General features: G+C 45.3%; 1 protein-coding gene across 1 annotated transcript in view; it reads right to left on the bottom strand.

The window, feature by feature from the left end:
• Nucleotides 1–9,634, bottom strand: part of SYNE1 (spectrin repeat containing nuclear envelope protein 1) — a 409,429-nt gene extending 399,795 nt beyond the window's left edge. The window contains exons 1-2 of the mRNA XM_036249358.1: nt 9,451–9,634; nt 1,129–1,412 (exon numbers count right to left, since the gene is read on the bottom strand). Coding sequence (XP_036105251.1) covers nt 1,129–1,195 — 67 coding nt within the window. The 5' untranslated portion in view covers nt 1,196–1,412; nt 9,451–9,634. The remainder of the gene's footprint in view (nt 1–1,128; nt 1,413–9,450) is intronic.
• Nucleotides 9,635–12,557: the final 2,923 nt, after the last annotated feature.

The following is a 12,557-nucleotide window of genomic DNA, read 5'->3' on the forward strand; positions in this document are numbered from 1 at the left end:
TCAGAAACGTGCCCGGGCAGACACACATGAGCGGGCTCACGTGACTGCAGGAAATTCTAAGTGGCGGTGTCTGGTCGGGCGGAAAAACTCCCAGTTTCTCTCATCTCCTGATTTTCTAAAGCTGGGAGTATGTTCTGGGCCATAACTATCCAGATGTAAGCATTTGGTCTGTATTTGAAAGTCAAATGTGCTTAACTGAAAATTAACACTATGCACATCAAATCCATCGCAAGCCAGGGCAAGTGGGGGTTTGATAGAATAATGTGATGGCCATGGTGCAAAACCACACCGATCGCTCGCCGGAGATTCTAGAAAACCTGAGGGCCTAACTATAACATTATTTTTAAGCTCTCTTGACAAAGACCAGAGCAAATCCCTGCTAATGTTGGATATGTTTATATCCTAAAAATATACTTTTGAAGCCTGGGAGAGGTAGCATGGGGATTGTGGCAGAGAAGCAGTATTTTCTTCTATCTATAGATGATGATGATTTTCATGGTTCAAGGAATATACATGTTTAAAGAAAATTCATAATTAGGGATACATGTATGAGCTGCCATTACATTTCACTGTTAATTTGCTTTTAGCAAAGAGCACTGATAAGAGATGGTTCCGGTCCACAGGCTGCCAATGACCGCTGATTGCATCATGTCATTTCACCCCTTTGGGCCTCTTGGCCTCATTTTGCTTAAAGACTTTCTATTTGTCTAAGGGCTTGCTTGTTGGGTGAAGCCAGTGGTTACTTATTGGACAATAGCATCTGGTTATTTCTTCACCATTGTCATGATAACCTTATTGGGGCACTGTCACGGTGCTGGACTGTCATGTGTTATTGAAGGAGAGTTTGTGATAACTCTGAATTCCCACTGGACACTGAATAACCACTAAGGTCACAGTAATGCAGACACAAAACCAAAATAAGAACTTTGTCCTTTTTCTACATAAAGAAGACAGAATCTTAAAATAGCATCGACTAGTTTGAAGACACTGGGCTAAAAGACATTTTGGTATTCCTTGTTATAGTTGCATAAAATTGAGCAAACATGTAAGCACACTGAAAAGGTTTTGAGATAAATAGGTATTTAAAGCCTGGTAAAACAAAACACAGTGGACATTTCTGTCCCTTACCTTTCTGCCTTTGCATCACGTTGGCAATGTCCCGAGGAGACAGAGTGGCCGTCCTGGAGGCCGCCATGGTCCCTGCTGCAGCATGAAACCGGGAGCAGAGACCCTTCACTCGAGTGCAGGATCACACTGCTCCCGAAAACAGCTTGAACTTCACGAGGTCTGCGGAGTCACAAAGCCGTCTCAGGCGCCGAGGCAGTCAGTGCGGGGACAGCATGTCCAACGATTAAACACACGTCTTTTTCTCCTTTTGTTTTAAGACTCTCCTCTTCAATCAACTCCGGAGCCTGAAAAACAAATAGAAAAGGTCCAATGTATAAAAAATTCTGCACAGGTCACCATAGTGCGAAAATAAGAACTCTTTCTATTCCATTTGAATAGATGACTCATGACCAAGTGAAATGACGAATGTGAACATACTTATCAAGTACTAGGCAAATACTAGGAATTTTTACCATAGTTGATAAAACAAATACGTCCCCAAGATACAACAGTTGGCAGCTGAAAGGAGAAATGTTGGCTTTTATTTCATGTTTTCGATTTCAACTATAAACTTTCTCCACTGACCTATGAAAAGTGAAAGTACTTAACACTCTGAGTTTTCTTTCTCATTTCCCACAGGTCTCACCTGTACGGTGTCAGCCTGCCTTGCACAACAGATTTTGCTGTTTCCTTTGTACACTTTCCAGGAATGAGATAAAAATCTTACCTCCTAATAAGAATTTGATGAATTAAAACATATAAATGAAAGACTATTTCATTCTACAAATTTGAGTTTCGAACATTCTGGGTTTAGAAGTCCAAACAGATTTCATTCCGTGGTGTTTCTCTCCCTACAGAAAGATTCTATAGCAAGTTTTAAGTCTGGATTGAGGGTGGATTAAACAGACAAAACAATTTCCTTCTAACTTCCTCCTAAATTCTCTGCTTATCAGGTTTAATTCATAAATTCTTCACTGGGGGAGGGGAAAGAGGTAGGAGAGTAGTCGCTGAAATCTTGACATTGAGACGTGTACTTGGAACGAGGATTTCCTAACCCTAGGGTTAGCTGAAGATAAGATCTTGCCACAAATAGAACAATTCATGATAGAAAGAAGAAGGGAGTGCAAAATGTGCCCAGGGAAAGAACCTTAACCAGGGGGTCAAGCGTCATGATGATGAAGGGGAAGAGAAGGAATGGCGTGGGGGGGGGGGGGCAGGATGAGAACAGCAAAGCTGTAAAGAAAACACAGCACATGTATGTGCGATGGCCCACCTGCCGAAAGAAAAAGAGAAAACAAGAGGAGTCTATGAATGTTCTCAAAAATTGGATTACAAACTGAATGTATGCAAACATTGTTATTTATGATGTACAATGTCATTAACACTAATATATGATGGTTTCTGGTTAGAATGCACTAATGCCAAGCTGACGGTCACATCCTTTATAGATTACCATTTTGAAAAGGATGCAAACATTGCACACTGCTACTGCCCCGTGTTAACAAGCACTGAAAAGGCGGGCTGCTGCAGGAAGAGTGTATTGATCGCTTCGCAAGTTAGGGGATGGAGTGGTCGCAGTGAATCGCATTATCTGGTAGAAAGGCAAGGGCAGACCTCTCTTGGCTACTTGAAAGGATATTGACTAGGATTAGACTCAATACTTGGCAGCTTCTGGGCTGGAGGGGTGCTTCTCAGTGGGTGGCTCTTCAAGTGATTCTCAGAGGAGAAGTAATTACTCATGGCTGGCCTGTCGTGCCTCCAGGCCGACAGCCCTGCTGTAACTGTGTGCCCATGTGAGACCTTCTTCTCCTGAGAAAGTACTTCACCTGCCCACATACAAAAGCTGCCTTAATTGGAAAACAGACAGGGAGAACTGTCTGAGGAATTTTAAAAGTGGCTCTTCTAAGTTGTCAGAAGGTTATACGCTATACCTTTCTGAAATCTGTCTATCATCTATCTATCTATCCATATAAATATACTAAGTAGGGATGAGGACAGAAATTCATTTTAATTCAGCTGCTCCACACCACGCCGTGCTCAGCACTGGAGTTCACAGATGCTTAGACATGGCCATTACCATCACTCAAGAATTAAGGAATTAAAAGTGCTTCATGTAAGTCATTGCATTACAGATCACCATATTTCTATCCTCTTCTAGTGCATTCACGTTACACGGTTGATTAACACGGAAATGTGTATCTATCCTTCTCTCCCTCCCTTCCTCTTTTTATTATTATTTTTTATCCTTACCTGAGAACATTTTTCCATTTTTTTGTTCAGATAGAGTGGAAGAGAGAGAGAGGAAGAGAGAGAGAAAGAAACATTGACGTGAAAGGGACACATCAAGTGGCTGCCACCCACACAACCCAACCAGGGCTGGGGACAAACTGCAACTGAGGTACGTGCCCTTAGCGGGAACTGGGAACTGAACCTGGGTCCCTCGGGCCTGCAGGCCGACGCTTAACCACTGAGCCAAACCGACCAGGGCCTCCCTTCCCCTTTTGATACCACATTGAACTTGAAATTTCTCTGCAGTGGCCCATTTCAGCTTATGCACCCGGTCTTTCTTCTACAGTATAAATAATGCATCCTGAGTGTCAGAGCTCACTGCTGGAGGTACTGAGATGAATAGGATATATTATCTTCTTCTTTGAGGAGCTTAGAACATAGGAAGAGATATAACATAGAAAAGATCGTATCATAATTCCATGGGTATGTGCAAATACAGAGATGAGAGATATGAGGAATCGGCACCCAGCCAAATCTTGAGATTCCGCAGAGTGTCCTGGGAGGGGGCAAACCCCGGAGTTGAGTCTTGGTAAATGAGCTAGAGTTAGTAAGGTGAAAAATATAAAACATGCGTTCCAGGCAGAATGAGGAGCTCTAGCAAAGAGCGTGGTTCTGTGTGGAACTACCAAGCATTCGATACTGAAGGACTCTACCAGGTGACATTCCGGAGCTGAGTCTGAAGAAGGAGTTGGCAGCCACATGGTTATGGCCCTGTGTGCTGTGCTCAGAGGCTTGATCCCAACTCTCAAGGAGGTGACAGGAAATGACTGATGGGTTTTAAACTGAAAGTGATCAGGTATAATGTAAATTATTTTAGCTGCAGTTTTTAAGGATATATTTGAGGAAGATAAGACTGGAAAATACAGGAAGATCACTTAGAAGGGTATCTCAGGAGTCCAAGCGGAAGATGATGGGACTAAAATAGTGCAGTAAGTAGAAGGTAAAATCCAAAATATCTTTTGGAAGCAAAATGTGCAGGACGTGGCGATTGTTTGGGAAGAGAGACAGGAAGAGGGAGATGGGGTAGACAGGGTGACACAGATACTCTTAGGATTCTGCCTTGAGATTTTGTGGGTTCAGGAACAGAGGGGCTGTGAACATTTTCCTTCCCGGCACCTTTCTCTTCAAAACCTCATGTCCTTGCTTGACCGTTCTCCATTGCACCTCCCCATCACCGTTCTGTGGGACTCTGTCACCTGAACAAATGCAAATGATCCCAAATACCCAGCCCAGGACCCAGACCCTGCTTGAAGCCTTCTCTAACACACCGTCACCACTCAGCACTATTTTCTCTCAGTTCCTCCAGTACTACCATCCACACTATTATGTATACAATTTGTCTTCTATTTGTCACCGTTATCAGTCTTATCTCACTCTCAGACCATTGTTAGTCTTCTGTCACTCAAAGTAAACTGTGAACATTTTGCAGGTCTAGAGACCTTAAGTCCTATTGCTTTGACATCTCACCTTTGGACACCAAGCATACTCGTGAGCACACCGTAGACCTCAACACATATTTTTGTTTTATTAAATTGAGCTTGCAATACTTTACCTCTATGAGACAACCCCCAGAAAACCTCTTCTTCCCCCCTGCAAAAGAAGTTGATGCAACATCCTTCCTATTTTAGACACAAGATTAAATATTTTGCATGTATACACGTATTTCCTCTTTTGCAAAATTATGATACTCTTGCTTTTAACTTAAGAGGACATATAATTTGAGTTAAAATTTTTCAAATTAGTAAAACAAAGATAGCAAAAGGAGACCGGGAAATAGAAGATATGATCTGGGCTTAGCTTTTTTCCAGCTAGTTGGGTAATTTGGAGTTGGTTCTGTGGATGGAGGTCCTTGAAAACTCTGTCGCAGGGAGTGTGGCACCGTGACACAAATGCCCTGTGGACTAAGAGACATGGAGCTGAGTCTAAATTCTGTCTCTTGCTGTCCACATGACCTTAAGAAAAGTGGACTTTTCTGGGTGCTTGTTTCTTCATCTGTCAAAGGAAATAATTTTATGCTACAAGTTTAATTTTATCCTGCATAAATTAAATTTAAAACAAACAACATATAATGTTCCAAGCAGATTGTTTGGCATTAGAGTTTCAGTCAAAAAACTGGTTTCCATTTTCCTTCTCCTGGCCCCAGTTTCTCTACCTGCAACTTGGGAGAATAGCCTACAAAGAAGAGATGTTTTCAGTGTGCTCTTCAATTCCAAAACCAATGGCAGCAAAAGTGGCAGCTAAAACCACTACTGGTATAAAGCCATGAGACCTTGAAGTTCACTCCTTGATCTAACGGACTGATTACCTAGCAGTGGTTGTGGGTGTGACCGACCAAACCAGAACATCAGAGGAAGGTCCCACACCATCAGTGGTGCTCACTACTCCTAGGGCAATTAAAGAGTTTTGACAGGTGCAGGATATTGTGAGGGGCAGGGGAGGGGGTGCGGAGCAACCAGTATTGGGATGGGAAGGTAAACCTTGCTGGGTTGTGCACCAATTACCAGTCCCTGCACCATCTCCAAATGCTTCCTGCAGGAGGAACTGAAATTACAATGTAGCTAAGTACATTCACCATACCTAGCGGAGAGGCAAGATTCCTGTATTTATTGTTTCACACAGCAAAAATCTATCGAGAAACGATTTGACAATGGTACTAAGTAAATAGCAGTGAACAAGACAGATAAGCCTCTCTTAGAGCTCATTCACCAGAGGAGGAGGAGATAAATCAACATTACAGCAAAGTAGAGTGAGTTACAAGGGAGAAACCCACGGTTCTGTGGAAGCAGGTTGAAATCCTGATCAATAGACTCTGCTGTATTTATTGTGCAGGGTGCAGAGGGATTTAAAACTTTCTGTGATTTGGGATTCTCCTACCTAAACAACGCACTCTCTTAACACCGACACCTGTGGAGAGCTCGGTAGCGAATCATCACAACGCGACCTTTCCAGTCTCTAAGCAGAGTGGACCACTGGCAAATAAAGTGGTTTCTTGTTTGCGGTCCTAGAGAGGAAGACACCAGGAAAAACACTAGAAGAAACGTGACTAGGCCACAGAGATACATGGGAAGCAACGCAACTGCATGTTCAGGCATGAAGAAACCAGAGCAGAAAATTCTGAACCCACAACAACCAGAGATGATGTGGCTCATCTCTAACCGGAGAAGATGAACTGACACCATAAAACACAAACTGATTCATAGCACTTTGCTAGTGTATATATGAAGTACGGATACTACTTAACTGGCCGGCTAAATATATTCAAGAATAGCATTGCTATTAAAATCCACTATTAAACAAAAATAAGAAAGCTAATGAATACATTTCAACCTCCTTCTATCTAAGTTCTTTGCTGGAATGAGTCACAGAAGTGACTAATTTTAAAGTAAATTATTGTTTTTCTCTGTCACCCTTTAGTAATGGTACTAATTAATAATAATGCAAAAAAACTAGGATGGCTAAATGGTATAAAGACGGAAGATGGCTAAAGGGAGGAAGAGGGACATCCTGGAGTTAGGATAAATGTATTACTAATGTGGGTGTGCGGGGTATCGGTGAACAGTACTGGTAATTATTTACTATTATGAAATACACAGGGTAACAAATAAGAATTGGCCTTACCCTGGAAGAGCAAAAATACAAACAAGCGATCAAAAGACAAAGTACAGAGCTGATGGGCATGAAAGATAGTAAGTGTGATCATTCAACTCTTTTATTTGTACGCTTGGAGTATCAATCATACCCAGAGATATCTATCAGCCACCTTCCTGCCATACTTTGCTGGAGCATATACTACACTTCCTGCCAGACATTAGCTCTCATTGGATTGGTCCCCAAGAAAGGACACATGAGCACACTGAGGAGGAGGAGAAACGCAGACTTCCTCACAGGGGAGTCCTGGGTCCTGTGCCAGTCACCTTCAGGCCACAGGGTGTGGCTGTAGAATCTAGAGCTGGAACCGCAGTAGAAAATACTACCAACCTTGCCCAGTCATGGGCTTCTTACATCCTGTTTCAGTTACACCTCCTCTCGTTTCCAAGAAGCTGCTGCATGATTACCAGAGAGCTGGCCCTAGGTAGCACCCGACACATTTCACACAAGCAATTCTTGCCATTTTTTAAATGGTAAACTACCTTTTCCTAATCCCTGCTCCTTTGCAGAAAAGAATCAAATGAGAACTCTTTATATGGGGACAATGACGACAGAAATAAAACGGTGTGAAAAACTCATCAGTTAAGAAAGATAATAATGGGACTATAATGTAAAAGCTGAGCAAATATTTTCAAAGGCTAGCAATGTTATCTGAGTCAGTCAAAATGTGCCTTTATCTTCTGCATGAAACATATTAAGTCAGCTTTCATCTGGCACATTTTATTCTAAATGTGCCACAAAGTAATAAACAGTCTCAAAAACGCAAGAAAAAATAGATGTGTTCTATTGCACAGTTCTGGTGATGTCAGGGACTTTTAATCCATACTATTAATCTTTTTAGTCATGGGGAACAGCGAGCCTTTCAAAGAACAATCATGACTCATGATTAAATCAGCATTTTAGCACATGTGGGTCACATCAATCACCTTTGCCTAATTGAGAATCATTACACTTTCTCTTGGACGGGTCTGGCTTCTGTACACAGAGGTTTTCTTTAGGAAAGTGGCTCACAGATGAAGACAAACATGGGCACTAAGGAAAAGAAAAAATAATTCATTTTGAACTTTTTTAACCTTTACAGAAAAACTGTAGCTACATCCGTGTGTTCTCCACCCCCTACCGAGAAGCTCAGAAATGAACCTGCCAGGCTGGTAAGGCCCATTTCACAGCTGCTGTTTCTCGGCTGGGCTGGAAATGACTGTTTATGGAAGGGGGCCTGAACTTGCAGCATCCCGACCTTCACCCAGGCAGAACACCGACCCGGTTTCAAAGGGCTCGCTTTGCTGTGCAGCTGGTGCTGCTTGGTTTTGCAGTAGTTTCTGCCTTGCACCTGCCCCTGGGAAGCACCATTTCTCAGAACCCCGCGGTGGCAATGCAAAATCTCTGTCTGAAACGCGTCTCTCTAGAGCGGAGACGAAAGTTATCTTGCCCTCTAGCGTGGGCTCTCCGTGGACGCATTTGCTGGGTGACAGCTGAGTCGAGTCTGAAGCCGGCCCTGCGCTCATTCTTCCAGCCCTGGGCTTTGCAACTATCCCCGCTCCCTCGGCCCAGCCTAAAATAGTCCGGGTGGAGGAAGGGAGGCTCCTCCACTGTGCTCACCGCCCTGCATCTCCCATCTGATAGTAGCAACAGTGCCAACCATCACAGCAAGACGGTGGCTGCCTCTTGCTTCGGCATCAGTGGAGCCCCAGAGATGTGCCACGAGCGGAAATGACAAGTCAGAGAGGGGATATTAATAGGGACAGCTACGTACGAGAGGCCCGGAGCACGCTCCCCACCTCCTGGCTCCTCATCCGAGAGGATCGCACGTACACACCCCACTACCACCTCCTCCCGTGAAGCACGCACAACCCGTGCCTGCAAGTACAAACTTGCTTACAATTTGTCTGCAATGTGTTCGCTTTGCACCCATCTTCTCATTCCCTCCCCTCCTCTCCCCGCCCCTCCCTTTCCTTTACCTTCTCCCTCCCGCGCGGTTCGGTTCCCGGCAGCGCAGCGAGCGGAGGGCCGGCCGCCCGCGGGGTCCGCAGCCCGGGCGCGGTGGCAGGACTGCGGGGAGCCGCGCCGCCCGGGTCTCCGCGCACGACGCGCCGGGTGGCTCCGGATCCGCAGCCGCGCGCCCGCTCGCTCGCCTGCTGCTCTGCGACTCTCCCTCCTCTGCAATCAGGTCCTCCTCCCGGAGGCTCCCTGGGGTTTCAGGCCTCCCCCCGCACCCCGCGCTGACTCTGCTTTCCGAGGGGAAGGTCGGGCGGCGGGTTCAGTTCTCGGCCAGGGTCCCAGCACTACCCCGAGTCGCCACCTCCCCTCCCGGCCCAGCGCCCCACGCCCCGCGCCGGGCGCCAGGTTGCGCGGGTCCCTGGACGAGCGGGGGCGGGGTCTGGGGGCTGTCCAGCCGGCTCCCCTTACCTCCTGGAGATGCACGGCCTCGGCGCCTCTGCAGCAGCCGAGCCTCTCCGCGCCTTTCCAAGGTGCCCCCTCCTCCAGGTCTAGGAGGGAAGAAATGGCCGAGAACCCAGCGAGAAGATGGGCTGGACCAGCCGGTAACTTTTGCCTGGGTTTCCACTGCCCGGCTGACCTTTCGGCGCAGAACCTATCTTGAAAGGCTGGGGAAGTGCCCCAATGGTCCCAGGAAGGAAGTGATGCAGTTCAATAAGAACATTCCACTGGCTCCCATTCAATCGACTTTCAGAAAGATAATAACAGCTGACTGTCAAATCAGTACAAATAATTGAAGGGAGACCGGTCAGGCCTCCCAAGGTTTTGTTATTGTTGTGTAAAAAGCTGAGCTCTCTTGAGAAGGCGCTTAATACCTTAATCACATTTATTCCTGATTATTCATGAAGATGATGCAGAAGAATACCTTCAGTTCCTTCCGATGCACCATTTGAGTCTATGTGAGTCTGTTATCCCAAGTCCTTCTCCTGGTGTAGAAAGGATCCTGGTGTTGCCTAGTAGCATTCAGGAGAATTATTTTGTTGTGGCTTTATGGTTTCCAAGCAAAGTCAAACATAGTCTCTCTTGGCTGAAAATGAAGTCCAAGCCCAACAGGACTATGGCAAGCTATGTTGTAAGAATCTTAAGCATAATAATTACCCCCCCTGAATTTTCAATCTGAATGAAACAGTTTTCTATTCTCCAAATTTGCTGAATGGAAGAACTAACTGGCTTACAAAGCAAAAGTTTCTTTTTCCCTCACTCACTGCCAACCCTCCACTATTTAGCTTTGCACTTTCTTCAAATTCTTTCTTCTGGATTCCATCAAAATAATAATAGTCATGTGCTATATAATGACAACAGACTGCATATATGCGGTGATATCATAATTATAATGGAGCTGAAAATTCCTACCGCTTAGCGACGTGGCAGCCATAAGAATGTCCTATGGCAGGTGTGTCCTAGCTGGTTGAGCATGGTCCTGTGCACCAAAAGCTCACCAGTGTAATCTGGTTTAATTCCCAGTCCGGGCGCATGCCCAGGTGTGGGTTCCATCCCAGGACAGGGTGCATACAGGAGGCAACCAATGGATGTTTCTCTCTCACATCAATGTTTCTCTATTTCCCTCTCCCTTCCTCTCTCTCTAAACTCAGTAAAAACATATGTTTTTAAAATGTTGCAATGCAACGGGTTAGTGTTTGTGATGACGCTGCTGTTAAACAAATACATGTACTGCCAGTCCTATAACCAGCACATACAATTATGTACAGTATACAATACTTGTAAGAATAACGAACGCCTATGTTACTGGTTTATGTATTTACTTGACTACACCTTCTATCATTATTTTAGTGTACACTTTCTACTTATAAAAAAAAGTTTGCTCTAAAACAGTGTGTTGTGTTCTGCCAGAAGCAGCCTCATTCATCTGTTTACCACTTCTCTCTTTTTTTTTTAGAGAGAGATGAAGAAAGAGAGAGAGAAACATTGATGTGAGAGATACATTAATTGGCTGCCTCCTGCACGCCCCCTACTGGGGATAGAGCTCTCAACTTGGGCATGTGCCCTTATCAGGAATCCAACCGGGACCTCTCAGTGCCTGGGACGATGTTCATTCTGAGGAGCCACACTGGCTGGGAAACCACTTCCCTTGATCATACTATTTTCTCTCGTCCTTGATTTAATCTTGTGTTGTTTTGTACAGTACCATGCAATGCATGTTGTTGTCTGGGAGCAACAGGCTATGCCGTATGTGCCAACAGGCCTAGGTGTGTAGCAGGCTAGGCCATCTAGGTCTGTGTAAGTTCCCTCCATGTCGTTCAGACAATAACAAATCCTCTAACACATTTCTCAGAACATAGCTTCATAGTTCAGCGTCATGACTGTATCTGAAATGAATCTGGTAAACCAATCCGATGTGTTAGTTTTCCTTTAGCGGCCAAAGAATCAATCAATCTCAAATTGCAAAACTTGTGAGACCTGGAAGTTGGGCCTGGAGAGGGCAGTGTTTGGGATGGGTCTCAATGCAGACTGTCCCCTGCCTCTGCTGAAGGCGACTCTCATCACAGATACCCAGAGCTCCTTGAGAGTCATTCTGGATAGCACCCTCTGCCCGCGTAGCCATCAGCCTGGGATCCAAACTTCTAGACCCATTGGACTCCGTTCTCCCACTTAATCTTACCTTCGGGTAACCAATTCACCCTGAGGGCCTCTGGGGTCGGATAGGAAGGTGTGCCATGTATAATAATTGCTTCCTTAAGTTGACTTACCTGAGAAGTGAGCCACTTAAATTGCAAACCTGAAGCATGGCTCCCACCAACTGAAACTCTTTAACTGGACCTCGCTGCCGCTCTCCCAGGCTCAGACAGGCAGGGCTTAGGGCGGTCTGCTGACACCCGCTCCAGATGAACCGGACTTCCACCCTCCGCCAACCTGGTCCTCCACAGCGCTAAGCACATTATAGACTTTTACAAAGGGTTGTCTTTTTCATACACCCTAGGGAAGTGGGTTGTACCTTCCTTTTTACAATTATTGTTTGAAAACCTACCATATACCAAATGTTATCCTCAGCCTTGGGACTGCAGTGGTGAGCAGAAACCTGACTTGTCCCTGCCCTCCTAGAGCTTATAGCGTGGTCAAGAAGACAGACATTCACTGAAGAACCACACAAACAATTATAAACCCCCAAACTCCAAGAAAAGGCAAATGTTGCTATGGGAGCTTTCAATGAAGGGAATCAATTTTATTTAGACATTAGGGAGACTTTGCTAAGGAGAGGACATTTGAACTGTGATCTTCAGAAAGCATGGCATTGACTAGGTGAAAGAGGGGTGGGGTTGGGGTCTGGAAGTGCGCCCCAGACAGAGGGAACTGCGTAGGCAGAGGTTGTATGAAAGAAAAGCACATGGTGCATTTGAGAAACCAAGGAAGACGGCAGAAAAGAAAGCAAGGGAGGGAAGAGGGGCTTCAGGGAACACGTGGGCTCCGTGAGGCCCAGATGGAGTAAAAGGCAGACTATGTGGGCCTTCAAAAGTGGCCTGGAGAGCCCGGCCAGTGTGGCTCAGTGGTTGAGCATTGAC

This window comes from Molossus molossus, unplaced genomic scaffold (genome assembly GCF_014108415.1).
Source record: "Molossus molossus isolate mMolMol1 unplaced genomic scaffold, mMolMol1.p scaffold_m16_p_8, whole genome shotgun sequence".
Lineage (NCBI taxonomy): Eukaryota > Metazoa > Chordata > Mammalia > Chiroptera > Molossidae > Molossus > Molossus molossus.